Raw genomic sequence first — 22,648 nt, 5'->3', positions numbered from 1 at the left:
GATTCAGGTTTCTTTGGTGGCGCTCGGCTAGATTAGTTGACGATTGGGGATTAATTATCCTAACTTCTTAGATATATATATATTGGGAATACATGTCTTGGTTTAAGACAATCCCCTAGCCTTCATAACCAACATATGCCTTTGATAGCTTTTCGCGAACCCACTATTGTCTCGTTAGCTACCACACCGGTACTAGATCTATTTTACTCACCTCGCCTGCTTTGAAGGGCTCTTTACATGCAGGTCTATCATCCGAAATATGATTCGGTAGAACCGACACTTTTGTATCATAGTCAACTCCAAAGAAGAAGGGAACGGAGTAACGTTCTTGTCCGGTTAAGTTCGTCACACGATGGATAGTAGACTTGAACTTTTTATTCGTCCTAAACAAGTTAGCACATACTCTCATAAATAACCAAACTAATCTTACCAAATTGACAAGCAATCTGCAATGTTGACGACCAATGTCCCCGGCAACGGTGGCGCTAGTATCCACTCGCCGCTGTGACTCAATACTTGCAAACCCGGCACACTACCCTGGGAGAGGATAGTGAAACATTCGAAATCCTGACAGCAGATAAAGAGATCAGTATTTTGGTATATTTTTCCATGTTTTGCTCAATTTCTTACCGTATGAGCCCCAAGCCCTTCACGAACCTCTTCCTTCACCGGCTGAGGCGGATAATGCATCATTCTAGACGTGACGCCTGGGTTCTGAGTCATTGAATCAAAGTGTTCTTCAGGTAGGTCTAGAGCGAGGGCGAATATTCTCATCAGCTTTCGGCAGAGCCCTAGCATCATCGCACAATATTCAATATAGGTCTCTGCGAAGGTTGGAAGTATATCTGGGCCAGGCCATTGGTTATCTCCATATAGTCCATAGGGATCACGGGGAAGAGGGGCATCTTTCGATTTTTGAGGATCCATTGCAGTTTCGTATCCGATGTCGAATGCTTCAGAGAGAGCACCGACTGCGTCTTCTTCGGCAATGGGATCATCCTCTGTGCCTGTAGATTTCTCAGAACCTAAGGGGCTGTAGCCGCGGAATTTCTGGTATCGTTTTAGCATATTCTTTTGAATGTTCAGTTTTGCAAGCATACGGAGGAGTTTCCAATATAGAACTTCATCTTTTGCTCCTCGGGGAGGTCGAAGAAGCGCTTTGCACACTTGTGAATGTCATCGATTTTGTCCTCTGGAATTCCATGGTTCTGAAAGGGCAGCATTAGTACCTGATGGGGCTCGAGAGTATGATCAGAGCTACATACCTTGATGTAAAAGAAGCCAGCCTGAGTGCAAGCATCATAGACTGATTGAGCAAGTCTCCATCGCTCATCAAAATTTGGATTATCTAAAGCTGAGAGGTCGATAATTGGGATATGATCACAATCGGCGAGCTGCGAGCTCTCAGTCTTTGACTCGGCCATTCTGACTTGTTTCGGGAGAGATGAGGAAGTTAGGAACTGCCGCTTTATACCTCGCGGGGTAGAATCCCGCTGTTATCTTCACCAACCACGAATCGCCGATTGTTGTACTGCCCAGGTGTGTCGATTTTAATAGAAACATTAATATCTATCTTTGCAGGTTTGTTAACTAATATTTGTGCATTTCATATTCTATCTCAAATGTGCCATGAGGCATATCTTAATTATCCTTAAAGTACTCGTATCACAATAAACGCTTTCTGGGGCTCATTTCAATATCACGCATATTATCCAATGCGAATGTTTAAACCGAAGCTTCGGGAACTTCGGGCTCGGGCAAGGTATCCAACCAACGCCAGGAAACAACGGCCTGGATGAGGCAGGTGATAGCTGCACAGGGTGAGTAAATTGAACAATACGTTATTAGGAAAGTGTAACTCACCTAGTGCCACTGTCATGTAAAAGAAGCCAACTCCTTCAAATAGCGAGCCTGTCAACATAGGTCCGAACATCATACCGAGACTATATCCCACTTCAGTCATGGAAAAGACTCGCAGGTTGCTTCTGTTAGCCTCGAATAGATGCGCGTCTTTGGCTTCCATATCCTTGACCACATCTATATCAAGAGTCAAATTGGTTAGTGGAGAAAAAACAAGAAATATAATGGAACCACTCACAGGCCAGTTGCACGGCTCCTACACCGCGTACAAGAGGTAGAATACTACCCAAGGCAATCAAACTGCTGGTAAAGATAGACTTGCCAGCTGCATCTCCAGCGGCCCATGGGAAGTGAGGGTCTCCGGGAATCCCCAGAAGTAAGATTAGAGGGATCATGGCAAGCCAGCCGAAAACGGTAGGTCCCCGTATTCCGATTCGATCACGAAGCCATCCAGATGGGCCACTCAGAACAATATTCGGGACTTGAAGACAGAAGAACATCATACTAATGAGTAAACTCTTCCAACCGAATGCTTCTCTCAGGTGGACGGGGAGGGTGTTGTTAATGCCAGACATGAGAGAGGAGACAACGACAACGTTGGCCAATGCGGTCAAAACACGAGGATCAGAGAGCATAACTCTGTAGTATTCGTGTTTGAGGTCATGCTTGTGCTCCACTCTACAGTCATCCGGCTTGAGAGTGGACGGTGTATCAGAAAGCAGAGCAGTCGATTCTTCTGGGCCTCCATCATTGATGGTAACTGATGTGCCAGCAGTTTTGCTCAAAGTCTCAGTTTTCTTTGGAGATCCGAGGCCAGGCTCAATCATGACCAGGCGGGCAATGATATCCAAGACAAGTACCACCAAGGGAAGGGACCAGGCGGCCCAGTAGCCAAATAACTGGAGCAATGCGCCACTCACTGTTGGTCCGCCGACCATACCTGCAGTTACGAATGACATGGCCATCCCCATCGACTGTCCGAGGTGTTTCTTGTCCACGTTATTTGCCAATAGAGCAAATCCAACCACCCAGGTGCCGGCACCTGCCATAGATTGCAGGATGCGACCAAGGAAGAGGGCCCAGACTGTTCACGATAATCAGCTTCAAATAGTCATCATCCAGATTAGAGATGCGCATACCAGACGGGGCGAGAGCAATGATGAGAGTTCCCAGGAAACATCCTGCCAGAGAAATCAATAGTGGTTTCTTTTGACTCGGAGTCTTCTCGGCCAGATGAGCGACAATCGGAGCTGAGATGAGACCAATGAATCCATGGGTGGTGAGCAATGCTGTGGTGTACGTCTGAGTTTGTGAAGGATCAAGATGCAGTCGTTCTTCAAGCATATAACTCAAAATCGGAGTAAGAAACCCATAAAGAAATGTCTCTGACGGGCTGTTAGTATGAGTCAAGATGCGAGAAAAGTGAAACAACCATACCTGCGAATAAAGCCACAGTGATGGATGAAACGACCAAAAGTCGAGATGAACGCCATCTATAGCCCCACGGCTTTGTGTCGTCCATTTTAATTTATTGAGGGCTTGACAAGAGAAGAACGAAAAGTGGGGGGAAAAGAAAAGAAATTAAATAGTTTTCAGGCGGTAGGATCGCAGGAATATGAAATTAAGCTAACTTAATAGATTTCTTTTAGCCCTCGTTCTGTTCTAGCACCTCTTCTAGCGTTGATAGGTTTATATGGGCAATGAGTCAATTCGGATCGACTTCGCATCTGAGCCGAACATCGTGATCGACGCCTCCATGCACCTCCAACGGAACTCCATTGGACCTCTAATACACTCTAATGCGTCCTCAATGCATCTACAAGGAAGACAGTACAGAAATAACAATTTATGTGTCACACTTAGAGTTCACGCCCTTTGCATATCTGAAGTCTTATGTACTGCACACACATCCTGCACGAGTATCCCGAATGGAGTTGTTTCAAGTTGACGGAACATTTGTATACAAAATCGATCCATTTCATGAGTCCAGAGCTATTACGCAAATCTGTGTAGTCGATATCCCGTCGGCAACCGTCGGACTCAAGTCTTTATGTAGTATCAAATTTCCTCGGGGCTTACCTATCTCTGCCGCTTTTAGGGATCCTCAGTAAATTTCAGTCCGAGCACAGGCTCACTTTGATTGGCTACTGATCGATTACTCAGACCTAGGCATAAGGTTGAGCACACTATCGGTCTATAAGCCTTTGCTTGTTTATCAAATACGTTTTTGATGACATTTCTCAATACCTAATTTTCAAGATCCTCTGGCCTATTTGATCCAGGGGTGCATGGTTACTTCCTACAGGTTTCTGCGAATATTTATCAAACATTGAGAACCTTCATCCCGGCTTTTCATGGTACTTGTGCTCGTTCGGGACCACGCGATCTATATGAACTTTTTCAACTAGATGTTCAACACGTCACGGGAAAAAAAAAGGCAGCAGTCTTATAATTAGTACTAATGGCTGTGGATGTACAACCAGATCGGCCGTACGTCCACGGCCTTTTGTCTATAGCGGCCGGTCTGTTAACTAGCGTCTACTATCTACTATCGCTTTGTAACCATAACAGTTTAAACGAATAAAAAAAACCACAAGGAAACAATGTCCCCTGCGCTGTTGATGAATCATCTAATATTCTATCTCCCATCAGGTCTCCACAACATATTCCCGAGGTCAGATGTGCATATATCAGTACGCCAGGAACCTAGGAGATGAAACAAAACTAGCATAGGTCCTCCTCAATAGCTATAGAAAGAGAACGAACATCCATCACACCGGTGTGTCATCTTCATCTGAATCCCCAAAGTCTAGGACTTCGCCATCAAAGGCAGGCTGAGCAAGCATCTCTGGCTCTGCACGGACAGGGCTATCCGAAATGACATACTCTCCCGGGGGCTCCCACTCCTCTACCTCCGAATCGTACTCCTGCGTTGTCTGCGAAAATTCATGCTTGGGATGTAATATGTGCCGAGAGGCTTGACATTTGAAGCAGATGATGAAGTCCTCACAGCTAAGACATTCCAGGCAGAAGCCGACGATGTCCTGGAAGGCATTGAAATCAGCTCTTAGTGGTTGCTCTGCAAAGTTGAATCCTCGGACGCGTATATATAGGTTGATGGGACAAATATACTTACCGCAAGGCAAATGTAGCAGAAAGAGTCATCGCCATAATATCTCTTGCCAGGTCGCCGCTGTGTGAATGTAACATGCTCCCCTGATTTTACTGGGATCAGGAGGGTCTTGATCTCCTCATCGGCACCGTGATAGATTGCGACGTCCAGCGCCGTCCACTCTTGATTCATTGCCTTGCCTTTGGCGGTGAGATCATAGCCTTCTTCCAGCAGGTACTTTATCACGGAGACCGTATCCTTCTTATCTTCCTGTATGGCTTGGGTGCTTCTTGCTGCCCAATGCAACGGCGTCCATAGGTCGTCATCGACCAGTTGTCGGTATGTGTCTCGGTGGTCAGGGTCGCATTTGTGGCTGTCTAAAACCCGTTGAACTAGTTCCAAATCTCCACTCATTACAGCATAGTGCAATGCTGTGCGTTGAGTCCAGTCTCGGGCCACCAGCTGACTGGTACTAGGGTTCAATATCTGGTAGTGTTCCTGCCCCCGGTAGCATACAATGTGGGCGGGAGTCCGACCCACCGAGTCTTCACAGTCGACCTCAGCTCCTTGAGTAAGAAAGAACTTGATGACCTCCGGCGTGCTAGAAAAGCACGCCATGTGTAGGCAGGTGTGAAAATCCCCGCCCCGGGCGTTGACCTGGGCTCCCTTCTCGATCAAGTACTGGAGAATTTTCAGGGTCTCACCTGGCGGTTCGCTAACGACTGTGCGACGGCAGGCCGCCTGCAGTGGGGTGCCGTACACTCCTGGACACGCAAGATTAACATCTGCCCCAGCATCGGCCAAGATCCGAACCATCGCCAGGCTGTCGTAGCGACATGCGGAGTGTAAGATAGCTTCACAGCGCACGGGGGTATCCAGTTTCACCTTAACCACCGACGCGAGATATCGCGCAACGGATAGATTTTTCACCTCCACAGCGGTCCATATTATGCTTGCCCCCCTCGCATTGGTGAGATCCGGATCGACACCGCGACGAATTAGGCGCTCAACAAGAGATACCGGTGTTTCTTCCATCATGCAGTGCAGGGCACCAAACCCATCATCAGTCTTCCAATTCAACTCAGGCTGGTACTCCAGAATCATTTGGACAGTAGCTTCACAGCCACGCTCAACGGCCACCATGAGCGGGGAAAATCGCCCATAGAGCTTGCGGTTAACATCTACCCCAGCCTTTAAGAGCAGGGCGGTGATCTCAGTAGAACTGTCACGGATTGCCACTGCTAGCGAGCTAAACCCGTTTTTTTCATAGTACAGGTTAGGCGGGGGGTTATGAGTCAAGAGGACTTGGACCACCTCCGGTTGGTTTGCATCACTTGCGAGGTAGAGGGGCGAGCCGTGGTCACATATCGCGTTGATATCGGCACCTTGGGCCAAAAGCAAGCGGGTGACTTCGGCGTGGTTGTGAGCCTTATGTAGTGGCCGCCAGCCACCCTCGTCTTCAACATTTGGGTCGGCATTGGCTTCAAGTAGCAGCTCGGTGACTCCCAGGTGTCCTTGAGAGGCGGCCCCATGGAGAGGAGCTAAACCGTCTTTGTTGCACAGGTTGACATCGGCTTTGGATTTAACTAGGCACCGGACCATTTCGGTCTTCAATAGGCACGCTGCACTGAATAGTGGTGTATTCCCGGTGTCCGGGTCTGGCTGATTGACGGCTGCGTTGGATTCTAGCAGAAGCTCCACCATCTCCAACTTGGGCATGATCGTTGCGTAATACAGGGGAGAGGTGGGCCAAGGTCTACCGTCCAGCGGAGGATTGGGGTTGGCCCCAGCCCTTAGCAAGAGGCGAGCGATTGCCAGCTCATTTTGAACGACGGCATAAAGAAGTGGCATTACAGCCACGCCAGATACTTGAGACGTTTCGAGAGACTCCAGAACTATCTGCACACATACCTTGTGCTCTTCACGGACCGCAAAGAGCATTGGATGATACTTATCATTCGCGTAGCTCATTACACCCCCTGCCTGTATGAGGCAGCGCGCTACACTGTGGCTCCCAGCTTGACAGGCAACTTGTAACGCTGACAGGTTTGCTTTATTTCTTGCGCCGATAAGGTCCCCAGACGCTTGGAGTAGAATATCGACCACCCCGAGTGAGTTATACAAGGCTGCCGTGTGCAAAGCGGTGGACTCGTCATCATCAACGGCCATTGGGTCGATACCAGCGTGACATAATTGCCGAACAATGCCAATCGTGTTGAACTTCGCTGCAAGGTGGAGCGGATGTACTTCCGCCGTAAGAGAGGGATGGGCATCCAGGGCGTTCGATTCAATCAGATATTGCATCATGTCGTTCAGGCGGAAGATACAGACCCCGCGCAACACCCCAGCCACAGTTATATCAGACAGGTCCTTGGCAGGTTGACAACGCAGAAGCTCCAACAGAATAGAAACATTGGGATTGAATTCAGCCGCTTGAATTGCTGCATTAACAGCGTCTACCCCGAGAGTAGTTCGTGCTTTGAGAAGCGTCCGAAGGGCTTGGACACTGTTATTCCTTGCTGCCTCGTTGATCGCACCCGCCAGATCGCCGCAGTCGGGCTTCTGCTCCTGCAGAAAATGATCGACCACATCCTCAAGTCCTATGCTCGCAGCCACCGCCAACGGGCATTTGCTGTCCTGCTCTTCCGCAATGTCTCTACCAACGATACTCATATGTGCAAGCCTCCAGGGCTGACATAGAGCAGGATGTTTCACCAGATTCCGAATGATCTCCCTCGTAGGGGAGTCAAGATCAGCCTTCTTTAACGGGAGAGGGCGGATTGAAGAGGCGACCGGGAACATGAGTAGGCGGCCCCCAACATCTAGGGCTTGAGTGTTAAAACAAGAAGGATATTCAATACGCCATCTTCGGGCTCAACAAGGAATGATCACTTACCATTGACACTCAGATCCAGCAAATTTTCTGTGGTGAAGAGATCTCCGTGGGAATTCTCACTGCTCTTGCAATATTCATGGGATGTCAAATAGGACATTATCCTCTTCGAAACCCTTCAGGCCATCGGGTCGACAGGCATACTGGTACTGGTCTTAGTCCAAATAACTCACGCGATCTGTGATGGCGGCTGCTTTGGAGAACACATTGGCTACTCTCATATTCACTAATGCAACAGTATGATAGAATTCTGCATTGACATCTATGGTCAAATCGGTAAGGGTTTGTGCCAATTGCAGTATGCCTGAGCTATAATGAGTCATATCCAACTGAAGCTGTCTGAGCATTTGGTCTTCCAGTGTTAGTCTGTCAGCACATCGATGTGGGCAGCCGTAAAATACCTCACAAGAGTTAGACGTCCAGTGTACATAAAGGGGGGGGGTGGCATAGTTACCATTGCGTAGATCTGCCGAAGAAAGCGGTCGTTAAGAGACGGATTATCATAGGCCAACGCTATGGCCTGAGTGTAGGTATTGTGGTCAGCCAGCACTCCCTCAGGGGGTGGCCGGTGCGAATATGAGCAGTTATCTTACCTTCTTGGCCAGGATACCACCAAAGTCTTGAGCAATTAGTATAAGCTGTTAGTGCCCGCGGGTAACACGGAAAATTAGAAAAGGTCAAAGAGAGAAACGAAACCACAATTGCACCTACCGCATCGGTTTCGTGGCACATGTTCCGAATTCCCTGAAGCAAGAGCAATGCCCGAGCACGCAGTCCATGGGAATTATAGGCGCTTTCACTGTGACTACTGCCCAAGTAGTAAGTGAACGAGAGAACTCGAACCCGATCATCATCTTTCCGAAAAAGTTCGATGAATCGCTGAGAGGATGCCTTGGTGCCATGTACTCCATGCACAAATACTACACTATGAGAAGTCAGGTATGGTACTCAGCATAGATGTCCTCGTATAATACAGGCACTCACTCATATTTTGGCGGGTAGGGTGGCTTGTGGTCCATAGAGAGGATGTCATCGAGTGTGCTCTTTGTTACGAGCCCGTCCATGTTTTTCTGACGGTGTTACAAGTAAAAGACTGACTGATTTGCTTCTGACTAGAGACACGATTCCGGTTATTGGTATGTGTGAGAAATGATACAGCTAGAATCAAGTGTGCACCGAGAGAGGTGGAGAGGCTAGAGAAGAAACTCCCTGCATGGATCTGAGATGCGGTCACCCGCAGGACTGCCCGATTAACGCCAACTGCTCTGAGTCGCCCGTACAGAGCGCAGAAAAAAAAAATTGTAAAATATATAGTGACCTCGGTCACTTTCAGTATTGTATGTTAATATCCAGTCTGTTATAACTAACATGTAATGTACTAGTAAGCACTAGGCATGCACGCTGCGGCGCAATCACTCGCCTTCCCATATAGCCCCTAGCTGCACCTCCCGAAATTCCTCTAGGTTGATTGAATTCATATCTGACGTGTCATGCTCCTGTACAGATGGATTGAACAGCACGGGATCATCTAATGGGAAGCTGCCAAAATACCACTCGGTCCGAGTTTGAAAATCCGCACGACACTCCAGTTGCATGATACCCTGGAAAGGCTCGTTGGATTCCCTTTTGAGGAGAATGGATGTCCGGATCAAGTCCGGCACGCTAGTTTTGCGGGTCTTGTTCTCCAATAACGTTCAGCTGGCGCAGCTTGGCGTTCCCGAGTTGACACCAAGAGCAAGGTCAATAGAGCCGGTCACCGTGGTGGCGTCGTCGATGTTTCGCTGGCGGGTCCGATCCATGGACCCCGTAACCCCAGCATAAGGCGTGCTGATATCGACGCCCAGACTCTTCGTGGTCTCTAGTGGGTCCGATGTTGGGACGATGATGAACCTATCCTCAGGATCAATCGCCCAAACTTCTGGGCGGGAGCTCCCGGGAGGCAGTGGGGAGAAATCCACGTTTATGCGGGCGCGGATAACGCGTCGTCCGTGCTTCTGTCGGTCAAAACGGAATTTGAAAACGAGTAGCGTGGCGAAGGGGCCATCAGCAGACGGGTCCCCCATGTATCCATGAACCACCTTGATCAACGAGGCCCGAATGTCCACTGGTCCCTTTCTCTCAATGCTGTTTTGCCTTTGCCAGTCACTTGGGGAAGTATTCTGCACGCGAAATCCGTTGTCATTATCGTCTGGGAGACCGCGCTGAAGGCCTACGTCGAAGTCGAGAAGGCAAACATCCTCTTCCTCGGGCTTAGCCATGGTCCACGGGTGATTAGTCGATTTGACCCTTTGCCAACCATTAATCCTTCGCAGTACGGAGTACGTAGTATATATATATATATATATATATATATATACACACACAAAAGGGCACGGTCAAAACATCCACTGCTATCACACCCAGTCACCACTAGTGGCCCCCGGGGTGGTTGTGCCCAAACAATCACCATCGAGAACGAAAAAGCAAAGATAATGCGCTATGCCTACCCCTCATTGGGGCACTATCCTATAGACTCGAGAATCCCTGCGCTCAAGCCCTTCCTTTTCCATATACAGGTACATTAGTACTATTACATGACCACTTCATTCAGGGTGTAGTTTCCGTACTCTGCCGTTCTCTCAGCTTATGTTCTCGTATTTATCCCTGGTGCATATATTTTTTAAATTATTTTTTTCTTTCCAACTCTAAGCGTGGCGCCAGTATACTGTTTACCTGTGCCTGAGATCGGAGGCCATTTTCTTCTTCGCATATGCAGTATCTTCCAGACCATCTCCAGCCCCTTCCGAGGCTTCACCCAATCTGCACATCTTTTCCAGTAAGACAAAGGAAATGTCGAATCGCAAAGAGGATGACTACCTCCAATTTAGCGACGAGGAAAATGCCGTCGAGGTAACGGAGAGTGTAAAGTCCACGGACAAGGTTCGCGACCGATTCCAACATTTTCTGACGGAGATGGAGTCTCTATACAATGATAAAAAGACGGCAGGGGTAAAGACTAGTGAGATAGTCTCTGTAATGCAGGATAGAGTCAAAAGGATGACCGAAAAGACGGAAGTGACTGAGGTGCAAGACACGCTACTTCATTTCCTTGCAGAGAGCCCAAAGAAAGACAAATGGTTCAGCTTCCTCGTCGGAAACATTATCAACGTGCGTCCAAACCTCGTGGGGCATCTGAACAGACGAAAGCAGAGCTCGTTGTATGTAGCGATCAAGCAGCAGAACAAACAGTACCTGGAAGGGCTCAGGGTTGTGGCCAAGAACTTTGTGAAAAGGCCTGACCTACAGCAGGCAATTAGGGAAAGTCTGCAAAGTGAGTGCGTGCGAGGGGGGGCAGATACCTTTCTTCACGAGGCGATGAGCTCTCAGAGTGTACCCCTCTCTGACAAGAAGTTGCTCATCAGCATCACTCCTCTGGACGGCTTTTGCTCCATCGATAGCAATGGACTCACGCCAATTCACCATGCAGTTGCCTATGAGAACTGCTTTATCGACCAGGACCAGGTAGTAGAGCTGCTGCTAGAGAAGGGACCCCCAAAAGCGATGGACATCCAAACTAGAGCTCAAGAGTCACTGTATAAATATCATGAAAACACCCGTGAGATGACCAGGAAGAGCCTAGCAAAGGCTGGCGGCAGTGTCAGAGGGAAAATGCCTCGAGCCGGTCATATCCCTCGGATGAACGACCCCCCGAAAGGGACACAGAAACGAACAGAGCGACAAAAGGTCTCCCCAAACGACCCTCAAAAGAGGTCACACTGGAAGTTGCGATTCCGGAACGACCCTCTGTTCAATACCAAGCAAACATCACAGAGCGACGCACAACAACCGCGATCCCGGGTGGCCTGCTCAAACGTAGCTCGACACTGCATCCTGATGAAATGGAAAACGTTGTGGATGGAGCGGAAAACCCAAAGGAGGATACAGAGTGGGATGAGATCGCAGAGCGGGATCAGGTCGCAGATCGTGTCAGGGACCATCTGAAGCTATGGTATCTTCGGCGCAAAACGCCCAAGGAAGTGGTCCGTCACCTCAAAGGGCGTGGCACAAAACGTAGACAATCCCCCTTATTACCTATTTGCCGTGCTGATCTCGCTGCATAGATAACACTTTCTGGTTTGACTATGGCCCCAGCCCTGCGAAGGGTTACACGCTTACCTCCAAAGAGTTTCGCAAGAATTTCATCGATATCGCATTAGAGCCTATCTTAAAATACGTTGCCTTCCCAGAAATGTCCATCAACCTCAATATGAGTGAGGACGAAGCACTGCGCGACAAGAGGAATGTCATTGGGCGCAACGACATGGTATTTTTCTTCAATTGGCTTCGGGAAAGAAAAGTCAAGCAAGTCCTTAACGTCTGCGTCGAGGACTTGAACAATCCGCATCCCGATGAAGCCATTGAAGAAGCTCTCGAAGGGTTCAAGGTCGAGGGGCTCGATTGGAAAAAAATGGATTTATGCCCTGATTGCATAGTTCGCGTCGGTGGATCGATCCAGACGCTCCATCTACAATGGAGCGGAAACAATGTCGCCCTCAGGGCATGGAGCGCTCCCGAAGGACTTGCAAAATTGCCGGCGCTGAAAAACCTCATTATTCATCGACGTAAGGTATGTGAGCAAGATCCAAGTCGTTTTCCCCATCGGTCAGCCATCGGATCCCCACTGATCAAGATTAGAAAACCGATTCGCCTGAGCGAGAACAGTACAACGAGAATGCGTTCGAATGCCACTTTCAAACGAGTTGGAATTCTAGAAATCTGGAGGGCAATGGCAAAGATCCCACCAAGAAGACAATGCCTAAGATTAAATGGCAGCCCAATTATATTCCGAACACGACGGGGGCAACTGGAGAGGACTTGGCCGGGTCGACCGGACAAGGCATCCATGATACCGATGCCTGGATCAAAAGCCTGGAGATGTTTCGATCACGTTTCCCAAGGCCGCGTGATCTTCCATCGAGCTTGAGCGGCAAGGGCCTAGAGGGACCAATCGTCGTAGGTCTGATTGATGACGGTGTTAATACGGGGCACCCAGACCTTACCACCTACAAATTTACGGGAACTAGCTTCCACGAATACGATGATGATCAGAAGATCCGGCCATTCTGGGACTCGACTGCTGGACATGGAACCGTAATGGCCCGTATGATTCATCGCATTGCTCCGAACGTTCGGCTGCACGTCTGTCGGCTCCAGACTCATTTTTCGGAGAATGAAACAGACGTAAAGATTGACCCGCAAAGCGCAGTGGATGTACGTACCCTCCCTCCCCCTCGTCGTGATAGTGAATTCGCGGTGCAAGCTGATAAACTAACTGCCGCTATCATGGTTCTGGTAGGCCATCCATGATTGTATCAACAGCGGGGTTCATGTTATCTCCATCTCATGGACCATACCCCCACCAGAATCGCAATCATTGCGGAAGGAGTTCAGCGATGCAATCACAGAGGCCATCCAGAGAGATATCCTCGTCTTCTGTTCGGTCAGCGACCAAGGGAAACGAGCGGATGATACTTATCCACTGAATTGTGGCTCCAGTGGCATCTTCCGCATCGGGGCCGCCAAGGCCTCGGGCGAAATCTGGGGAAACGTAGGGGAGCCAGACAAGCTTGACTTCGCTTTTCCCGGATACGAGGTCATGACCAAGGATCCTGCAATATCCGGCGCCATTGAGAAGTTCACCGCTCATACAGGCTCCTCTGTGGCCACCGCCATTGCTAGTGGCTTTGCAGCATTAATTATGGAGTGGATTCGCGTCGGCTGTGTGTATGAATTGGAGAACTCCGAGGATCCTCGCCTTGACATCTCGGACTGGGAGAAGATCCACCAACGGGACGGCATGGCAGCAGCCTTCAGGAGCATCAGAGCCAAGACAAGATCAGACGGGAAGTTCATCGCCGTCGAGAAGGTATTCATGGACTACGCCAAGGAGCTCGAGGGTCAAGACAGAGATGGAAAGGCCCGGCATCTTTCAAAGTTAGCGCAGCAACTACTGTAGAAGAGATTCCAAGTGAAATGATCCCATCATGCCGAGTGTCTGCCACTAGCTTGCATCGATTGGCAATTCCTTTTAGAATGTTTGAGTTTCGACGTCGAGTTGCCCATTTCGCTAAGGTGATAGACGCTTAATGTAAAATCCCATATTATTTCGTGCTATTCTTTAGTTTCTCTTTCCCCGAACACCTATGGATGCTAGGTAGGGTTTGAGTCTCAGGTGACTATCAGGTGACGCTCAGTGAGCGCTTCGAGGGCTACCCACCTAGGCACCTGGGCAGATCAGTGTGCTTATGTAATGTCGGCGGGCTGCCCCAGGCGTGCTCAGTTGTACTTAGTGGGCAAAAAGCGGCAAGGCCTGAGGACTATAACGGAAAGTGAACGCCAAGATGTGGCAGATGACAGTAGTATCAGCACCATAACTTGCGTGTCCGGTCCCTTTGATCCGAAATTATTGCACGGCTGAATGTCTCACATGTTGATAAAAACGGGGCCTGCCATGGAAATGCAGTGAAACAATAGTCCGAAGGATAAGGCATAGCGTGAGACCAATCTCATTGCTGCAACTCCAACCAAGGGTATATATCTGTGAGTCTTCATATGGGATTGTATTGTTTATTCAAATTACTCTATCGTTAACATTTACTTGGTAACTCCGTAAAATGCCACCAATCCGACAATACCAGGAACTATATATAGTGATTACAATGTAGTATCGGCTCTAGGCAATTTCTATAGACAGCGAGCTTTGTTGGTTGGATACTCCGGAATGGCTATGACCATCTCGTAGCTGCACACATAAAACGCCAACTATACATATTTAGTATCCAGACTATACTCTGTGAAGATGCGATATCCTTGACTTCCAGGATTCTCACCGCCCCACTATGTGACTTGTGACTTCAAATCCCTTCAAACAATCAGCAACTGGTCAAAGGGTCTCATTTCATCCTATGCACCAAAGTGGAAATAGTGTGTCACGCCACTTTTAGACCCTATCTGCCATATATTCTCGGGCATATCCAGACGCCACATTCCGGCGCCCCTCCGGACTCGACAACTAAACTCCGGGGCTTGCAAAATCTAAAATCATTCTCGGACTAGATCAAAATGGCAAGCATTCAACACCCCCAATCAGCGACTACGGTCTTTCTAGATCAGCCACCCAGTTGCCTGGAGTTCTGCCCCGAGGCCCAAGACCATTTCATCGTGGGCACCTACCTTCTATCAGAGAACAAGACCGAAGATGGAGAAATCGAGCAGTCCAAAACTGGGAGTCTACAACTGTGGAAATTAGACCCTGTTAGCAAAACATTGTAAGCCAAGCATAATCAATCATATTACTTCAGTCAAAAGCAAGTATAACGAAGCCACTAACAGACCTCAGATCTCAAATCCAAAGAATTGCCGTCCCATACGCAGTCTTTGATCTGCACTTCCACCCCAGAAACAAGAACCTATTTGCAATTGCTACCAGCGTGGGATCAGTGGCTCTATTCCAAGTATCCACCACAGGAGACGCATCTGCAACCCCAAGTATCACGCAACTGTGGGCAAAGCAAGTACACGAAGACCCATCAATCCCAGCACTATTCCTCGCCTGGGCACCGCAAAAATGGTTCCCCCAGCCAGCAGCAGATGGCTTCGCCGTCACGTTCTCAGATAGCCGGACAGCTGTCTTCGGGACAGAGGGCGATATCCGCCAAGAAGAAAGTATAGCAGAATGGGGCACATACGAAGCTAAACAGATGATTGAAGTCTGGTTTGTTGCATTGTCAACAAGACCGGGAACCCCAGATCCCGAGACCCCAACCCCGTCTGCGATCCCGTTCATGTTCACGGGTAATGACTTCGGCTCGCTACACACACGCCGATTCGATAATACCACCGAATTGGATGATCCAGACGAGCATATCTCGCCCATGCTGCTCGAGCATGATGATCGAGCTCGCCACCACACTGCTGGTGTCACTGCTATCTTGCCTCTTGATGTTCCCTTGGTCGATGATGCCCCGGTTCTTCTGACGGGAAGTTATGATGAGAGTCTTCGTGTGTACCATGCCACGCGGCGGGGAGAGGTTCTCGCCGAGGAATGTCTTGATGGTGGTGTTTGGCGACTCCAGTTACTGAATACGACAAAGATTCCCGGCTCGGATGATTCGTCAAATGTATCTGAGTACCGCTTTTTGGTGCTGGCGAGCTGTATGCATGCCGGGTCGAGGCTTGTACGGGTCACGTGCAAGCACGAAGATGGGGCTCCGAATTGGGGAATTGAGGTTCTGGCGAAGTTTACCGAACACGAGAGTATGAATTATGCCAGTGGCGTGTGGGAGGGCAGAGAAGAGATGACTCGGTCTTCTGAGGCTCTGTGCGTCTCGAGCAGTTTCTATGATCGCAGGCTATGTGTTTGGACTGTTGATGTATAGTCAAATAAAAAGCCATGTCGATTTGGAAGTCCGTCCAGACGCTGAGACCTTATCACATGCAGGTCTCGGGTTGTCTACGTTGACTAGAATGCTACTGGAAATTCGTAAGCCGAAATGATTCTAACATGATTGTGGTCATGAACACGCTAGAGAAAGCACAATGCATAAGCGACAGGTATACAAGTACATCCGCGCCCGAAGACAAGAAAAGGCCATTCATATCCGAAGAAAGTATATCGTTCCCATTGATCCATTGAGCGTGTAATTAGACAATAGTCTCCAGCTCGCGAGCATAACCCAAAGCATTCTCAATAACGGTGCCGCTAGCCACCAGAATATCCCGTTCAGATCTAGCAGTCGCCTCGGGCTCAACAGGGAAGTATATCCGGCCATCTCGGAGGATCCAGCCGCGCTCCTTGGCGAAGTTGATCACTGCACCCTCAGAGTCGAGGAAGAGGAGGTTCTTGGCGTTGGAAATGGGGAGGGAGGGGTATGCCTTCTCTGAGCAACCTGCGATTTCATTGCGGATAGTGCCGACGAGAACCTATAAAACTTCTGATTAATATCCTTGACGACGAAGACATTCATTTCAAACTGAGCATGCATGCAACTTACATTCGAAAACAGACCAAAGTCTTCCGACGGAACACGCTCGGACTTCGTCTCTCTCCACACCTTGTCGTAGCTTCCCTCCATCAAGTTGCGCTCCAACTCAACGGGGTACTTGATGCATGCATCATCCTCAACACGGCCACCCTTCAAGCTCGCCTCTTCCACCAATCCCTCTAGCACTGTGTGGAAGTTGGCACTGTCGCCCATGCTCAAAAGAAGAAGCAGATACAGTCCCGTAATCTTGCTGCGTTGGCTAGTGCTAAAGTCGACTTCCGAAGAACTCTGCCCAGGCAGACCGGCATGTCTCTCAAGATCGTAGAATGGCTGGAGTTGCTGGTAGTACCGTGTGAATAGCTGCGCGTCGGTCTGGCGGATGGAGGCAAGTGCTCCGAGTTCGAGAACTTGGCGGGCAAGAACGACAAGCTGGGGAGGTGTGGAGGAAGTGGGAATCAAGGCGTTTTGCATAAGAAGAGCTCGCTTAGAACGGCTGAGGAGGTCGTTGGCGGCCTCGAACTGTTTGCGCTCGACAGCACCGTGGAGCTCTGACACGAGGGATTGTAGATCGGACATGGTGGAGATTATGTGGGTTCAGAACAATGCTGAAAGGGAATAGGTCGGCCTAGCCGTAGGAGGACGAAGGCAGTAATTAAAACAGCGGAGACGATAGAGAGTTTGGGTTTTGAGTGATGATTGTTGGTGACATTCCGATGCTCATGACGGAGCTGTAGTAGGCGGTCAGCTTGCGGTCACGTGTGGGCACTTTCATGATCGCCGATCTGGATGTTGACCCTTCCACCTACAATTACTACAAGTTAGTCTATTTACTTTTTGTTTGTTGGCTATTAGTAAACGACAGACAGCATGGCACTCAGTGTCCATTGTAGCTATATATTACTCAGATTCATGTTTCTACACATCATCTGACACTGCCAATTCCACAAGTGTACGGAACAAGGGCGTGCCTAGCCCTGTCACTGGATCCCACCCTTTGGTGGCATCCCAGCTCGCATTCGGTACCTGAAGAGTAGCATTGCCAGCAGTCCAGTTGCAGCCCGAGGAGCTGCCCATAACAATATCCGTGAACCCGGTTTCGCCGTGGCTATAAAGCCATGGATTCAGGAAGCCCATTCGAGGTTTACCCTGGGCAATACGGGCAGAGTTGAGCCGAGACACAATACCCGCGATCACTGGTGCTGAAGCACTGTGTGTGTATACCGTCAGCTTGTTCTCTCCGCAAATCTGCTTAAGACAAACCTTGTTCCGCGGACTGAGACCCACTTGCCATGATCTCGAACAATGAAACTCGTGGCTTGGGCTGATACATCAGGGTATCCTCTTCCCGTAGCATTATACAATCCATTCCATCGACTTCCAATATGATGAAGGTAGCCTTTCACTGCCTGGTCCTGGTATTGGGGACGAGGGAAGACCTCTGAAAACCCACCTCCAGAGAAGGAAACCGCTCTTTCGGGATTGATGCCATATGTTCCACCCACAGCGGTAACGAATGGACAAGAAGCTGGATATCCGGGGAGAAATCTGGTTTGGTTCGTGCCGTCATTTCTCACACAAGAACGTCCCGGGCCCTCATCTCCGCTACTGAAGAGTATTGAAACGCCCCGGGCAGCAAGCTGGGCAAATAGGCTGCAAGTTGCGTTTACATACGACGGTGGAAGACTCTGCTCGTCTTCTCCATACGAGTTGGAAAGCACCGCGGGGAGATCTTCATCTGAGAGATTCAAGAAGTAATGGAGCTGTTCAAGATATGGCTCGTTTGTCGATTCGGTGGGGTCTGGATGGTTTATTTCGGGGACAACAGGACCACGTCCCCCAGTGCTATAAAATGTTGCTAGCACCTCATCCGCCAGCGGAATGGAATACTGTACATCTAGATTTGCTTCCACACTATCAGACATGGAGTGTTGATCGTCTTGGCCACCGTTGATCGAGACGACACTGAAGTTTGTATCCGTGTGGCTTTTGGCGTAATGACGCAAAAACTCATCGTAATCAGCGTGGCGAGCATATTGTTCCAGGAAACCAGATATCCCTAGTCGATTCCGCCATTCAGGTCTGGTGGTTGTGTTGTCAATTCCATACAGATCCCGGAGGCAGTCTGGTGTGATAGTTGTATTGCATCCAGCGGCTAGTTGCTCAGCAGTCGCTGGCTTCTGTTCGATAGTGGACCTTCTTTGAGGAACGAGATTGCCGAATCGAGTTGTAGGCTGAATCAATTGAATGTACGGGTGTAAAACCCTAGGCACAGAGTAGCCAAGTGTTTGAATGGCATTGGTTTGCTTGGCTTGTTGATGAAAGTAGAAGAACTGTGTCTTCAGCATCTGCTCAGCCTGCGAAATCGGAACTGTGAACGAGATCCAATGGCCATCTAAGTCGATAGAACTGGTGGGGACATTTTCTGATCGTAACCATGCAATAATCCGGTCTGAAACGGCAGGAGATGGGCTCAAGAATTTCTTCACTTCGTCTCTTTTCATATGTTGACCATAACTCGCGTGGCCTGGGGTTGAGAGCTCGATGACCTTTTGCTCGAAGTCTCCGGCGTTATGCTGGGTAATCGCTAAGCGGAATTTTATAAGTTCAGACGCTAACGGTCTATTCCCTCTCGACCAGCCATCCGGTACCTTCTCTAGCTGCTCAACCCGTTGATAGCTAGAATCGGCAGCAAACGCCAACCGGATATAGCACAATACAAGGGCCAAGTTCTGGAGAAGCAAATATTGAAGTTTCATCTTGTCAAATACTTGCTAAAGTAGCACTGTGAATAAACACCACACTGGGGCCATCAGACTAAATATATCACTTTCTAGACGAGTTAGAACTATGTCAACATTCACAAGGAAACCTAGTATGTCATCTACTAAGTGATCAAAACTACCCGAGCTGAGTACTAAGTGTATATGAGATTGATACAAGTGAAAATAAAGCAGTACAACGTTGCACACCAACATGATAGTCACCGAAATCTGCTATACACCGAGCCTGAGTCCAGTCACAGTCCACTCCTGTAAGCTAGGATGTTCCTATCAGCGCCCGAATTTCCGGCAGGGACACCTAGAGAGAAGATATATTTGTGCCTTGTTACTCTAGATATGCCGGTGTCCCTGTTTTCGGATAACACAAGATAGTTATATCGGCAAATGCCGAAGTTCTGAATAGGAATGGCTATATATGTGCCAACTCTAAAGCTCCATGAATGCAAGCATTCAGCCCTTTTTAGTGTTCAGATTTGACGATCAAATAATATAGAGGAAAGTCCATTGATATATACAATTTGCAATTGATTATAGCCCTAACGTATACCAAAAGTCGGAATAACCCAGATTACTCGCATGTGTACCGCTACCAATAGCTTACACCAAACATATACTCGGAACAACGTCATATGTTTCTTTTGGGATCTCTGAGAATTAGAGATCGTGATCTGTGTGAGTGTAGTTATAGGGAGCTTCTCAGCCGGGATGACCTCGTGGACGGTCTCATTTAGCCAGCTTATGGTTGTACAACCGAGTAAGCTTAGGTTGCAATAGCTCAGTCCAGTGCTTCCACTGTATTACCCCATGCAAAACGGAGTTTACATCCTCAACCCTCAAGATCCATAGCCCTTAGTGAACCGGAAATTAGCTTGTGGGCCTCGATTGTGCCATCACTATGTCAATCTAGGAATAGAGAGAAGGAAAAACAAAAAGTTCGTTGTAGCATTCTTGGAGGAACTTATGTCTCTAATCTTCCTCCAAATTTCCAGCTTAAAGGCAAGGTCATGTTGTGGTACAACACGAAAAGACGAACATTCGAAGTACAAAGTCAAGTTGATGCCTTGTCGCCTGAAACGGATCATCTGATTTCCGACCTCCGTGAAATGCGGGATGATCGACGTCACAGTGAAGCTGCAGTTGGTTATCGCGTCAATCTGAGGTCTGAGGCCAATCACTTAAAAAAAAACGAAATTTACAACTTGATACTGTGGGATCGACTCCAATATAGCCCGAGCTTCCGAATATCCGAACTTATTTTGGATCTCGAGTGAAGGAACTGATATAAATTATTTATGTGGGGAAATACAGCGATTTTTCGCTCATACCTGCATACAACATAGCTATCTCACAGTGCCAATCATCTGTTCGCAAATAAAGAGATTTATTTGCCTTCAATACCGTGCGGGGTGGTGTGATCAAGCTGGGGATCCAATCGACGTCATTTACATTCCACCTCTCCACCTCCCTCTTCCATCTCTTTCAATCTCAAACCTTTTACATCATGGCTGAGGCAGAAATACAACCCCGTCGACTGTCGGCGGACAACCAGACAGTCTCGAAAGCTGATATCCCTTTGAATGAACGCTTCTTCCGCTACTTCCAGCATGAGATCACAGGTATGCCCCCATTGATGTTGGGCAAATGCCACTTCATTATAGGTCAACATAATCAAAACAAGACCATCATTAATAACGTTACCATTATAGATTTGCAACAGGAGATGGATCGTCTTGCAGATACATCGCTCGTGGGTGGTGAACGTGCTGATGCAACAGACCACTGCCTTGCCGGGATCGTGCGGTTATCCAACGAGGTCAAGGATGCAGCGAGCTATATCCCCACATATGATCAGAGGGTATACGCAGAGGTATATGCTACTCATACTCTATCTTAATATTGCAGAGCTGATATCTCTACAGGCAATCAAAGCTCTGCAGGATCGATTAAGCGAGACACGTGCCGCATTCGAGCCCCGATCAAAGTTTAGCTTCAAGACCAAGAAAAACACATCTGCTATATCTTTGTCAGATGCTGCAGTGCTGGCCGCTGAAGGACGGCTTAGCATCCCTGGTTACCACTCTCCGGGTGCCTCGTCCGTCGGCTCGTCCACGACCCATACACCCAACTACCCTTCCACCCCACTGAACGAGCCGGATAAGCAGCAACAAGAACGACCGGAGCTTGCCCCGACTTCATTTCCAGGTGTCTCGACCGGAGAATTTGCCACAAAATCCACATCGGAGAAGCCCGCTGGTGCGTTTGCGGCCACCGGCATATCCTCCGTGTCGGTCGATGATCATTATGGACTTCACATTATGCTTCCGGCCTCCGGCTCGACTTCCACCGTCCCGGTGTCTATTACCTCCCTGGATCGCTGCATCGTTGATATGTCTATTCCCACTGCCAACGGAAAGCCATATGCAAGTCTGACTGCGAAGGGCATCAAAGAAAGCTTATTGGTCTGCGGTCAAGTTAATGGCCCTGCACACATTACTGGCATTGAGCGCAGCGTGATTGTGATATCATGTCGTCAATTCCGCATGCACAACTGCAGCGACGTTGATGTCTATCTCAGCTGTTCTAGTAACCCCATTATCGAGGACTGTTCCAATATTCGGTTTGGTCGGATCCCGAAGGCCTATGTCAGTGTCATCACCCTGGCTATCTTCTCTCTTCGGTTTTGTACTTACGTTCTTCTATCTAGGCCTTGAACCATGACCGCCCTGACCACGAAGACCGTTGGAGTCAGGTCGAAGATTTCAAATGGATTAAGCCGGAGCCAAGTCCAAACTGGAGCCTACTGGACCCCAACGATGCCGTTCCAGAAGAGGTCTGGGCAGAGATTGTTCCCGGCGGGCCGGGATGGTCTCTTGAGGATATCCTGCATGCTATCAAAGTAGTCCAAAATTAGTTTTCGCCGCTCGATCGATCAAGGTCTTGCCTCCTACTTGCATGGGCATGTTCCTACAGGACGCATCCT

General features: G+C 48.8%; 9 protein-coding genes across 9 annotated transcripts; 3 read left to right on the top strand and 6 right to left on the bottom strand.

Moving 5' to 3' along the window:
• Positions 1-115: 115 nt before the first annotated feature.
• N7517_004528 (isopenicillin N synthase family dioxygenase) lies at positions 116-1,424 on the bottom strand (the record flags this gene model as incomplete). Its single annotated transcript, XM_056722258.1, has 6 exons — positions 116-163; positions 212-383; positions 431-567; positions 631-1,050; positions 1,101-1,208; positions 1,266-1,424. The coding sequence occupies 6 exons, from the start codon at positions 1,422-1,424 to the stop codon at positions 116-118; spliced, it is 1,044 nt and encodes a 347-aa protein (XP_056578508.1).
• Positions 1,425-1,725: 301 nt separating this feature from the next.
• N7517_004527 (MFS transporter) lies at positions 1,726-3,382 on the bottom strand (the record flags this gene model as incomplete). The annotated part of the gene is made up of 5 exons (XM_056722257.1): positions 1,726-1,811; positions 1,864-2,037; positions 2,099-2,944; positions 3,000-3,245; positions 3,298-3,382. The coding sequence occupies 5 exons, from the start codon at positions 3,380-3,382 to the stop codon at positions 1,726-1,728; spliced, it is 1,437 nt and encodes a 478-aa protein (XP_056578507.1).
• Positions 3,383-4,631: 1,249 nt separating this feature from the next.
• Positions 4,632-8,929, bottom strand: N7517_004526 (ankyrin repeat-containing domain protein; the record flags this gene model as incomplete). Its single annotated transcript, XM_056722256.1, has 8 exons — positions 4,632-4,904; positions 4,997-7,800; positions 7,869-7,932; positions 8,039-8,174; positions 8,267-8,385; positions 8,459-8,503; positions 8,577-8,790; positions 8,850-8,929. 8 exons carry the CDS (start codon positions 8,927-8,929, stop codon positions 4,632-4,634), a joined length of 3,735 nt encoding a protein of 1,244 aa, XP_056578506.1.
• Positions 8,930-9,559: 630 nt separating this feature from the next.
• N7517_004525 (uncharacterized protein) lies at positions 9,560-10,123 on the bottom strand (the record flags this gene model as incomplete). Its single annotated transcript, XM_056722255.1, has 1 exon — positions 9,560-10,123. The coding sequence occupies one exon, from the start codon at positions 10,121-10,123 to the stop codon at positions 9,560-9,562; it is 564 nt and encodes a 187-aa protein (XP_056578505.1).
• A 778-nt stretch (positions 10,124-10,901) lies between these two features.
• N7517_004524 (S8 family peptidase) lies at positions 10,902-13,860 on the top strand (the record flags this gene model as incomplete). The annotated part of the gene is made up of 5 exons (XM_056722254.1): positions 10,902-11,366; positions 11,474-11,915; positions 11,966-12,471; positions 12,540-13,115; positions 13,201-13,860. 5 exons carry the CDS (start codon positions 10,902-10,904, stop codon positions 13,858-13,860), a joined length of 2,649 nt encoding a protein of 882 aa, XP_056578504.1.
• Positions 13,861-14,966: 1,106 nt separating this feature from the next.
• Positions 14,967-16,282, top strand: N7517_004523 (uncharacterized protein; the record flags this gene model as incomplete). The annotated part of the gene is made up of 2 exons (XM_056722253.1): positions 14,967-15,172; positions 15,244-16,282. The coding sequence occupies 2 exons, from the start codon at positions 14,967-14,969 to the stop codon at positions 16,280-16,282; spliced, it is 1,245 nt and encodes a 414-aa protein (XP_056578503.1).
• A 265-nt stretch (positions 16,283-16,547) lies between these two features.
• On the bottom strand, positions 16,548-17,464 carry rpnL (proteasome regulatory particle lid subunit rpnL; the record flags this gene model as incomplete). Its single annotated transcript, XM_056722252.1, has 2 exons — positions 16,548-16,826; positions 16,898-17,464. The coding sequence occupies 2 exons, from the start codon at positions 17,462-17,464 to the stop codon at positions 16,548-16,550; spliced, it is 846 nt and encodes a 281-aa protein (XP_056578502.1).
• A 339-nt stretch (positions 17,465-17,803) lies between these two features.
• Positions 17,804-19,644, bottom strand: N7517_004521 (S53 family peptidase; the record flags this gene model as incomplete). The annotated part of the gene is made up of 2 exons (XM_056722251.1): positions 17,804-18,095; positions 18,149-19,644. 2 exons carry the CDS (start codon positions 19,642-19,644, stop codon positions 17,804-17,806), a joined length of 1,788 nt encoding a protein of 595 aa, XP_056578501.1.
• A 1,525-nt stretch (positions 19,645-21,169) lies between these two features.
• Positions 21,170-22,579, top strand: N7517_004520 (putative tubulin-specific chaperone c; the record flags this gene model as incomplete). The annotated part of the gene is made up of 4 exons (XM_056722250.1): positions 21,170-21,284; positions 21,375-21,535; positions 21,588-22,310; positions 22,373-22,579. 4 exons carry the CDS (start codon positions 21,170-21,172, stop codon positions 22,577-22,579), a joined length of 1,206 nt encoding a protein of 401 aa, XP_056578500.1.
• Positions 22,580-22,648: the final 69 nt, after the last annotated feature.

Source organism: Penicillium concentricum, assembly GCF_028827145.1.
Source record: "Penicillium concentricum strain IBT 3081 chromosome Unknown utg000002l_segment0_segment0, whole genome shotgun sequence".
Taxonomy (NCBI): Eukaryota; Fungi; Ascomycota; class Eurotiomycetes; order Eurotiales; family Aspergillaceae; genus Penicillium; species Penicillium concentricum.
The sequence above is the reverse complement of the archived record's forward strand: the minus strand, read 5'-3'. Positions and strand labels throughout refer to the sequence as shown.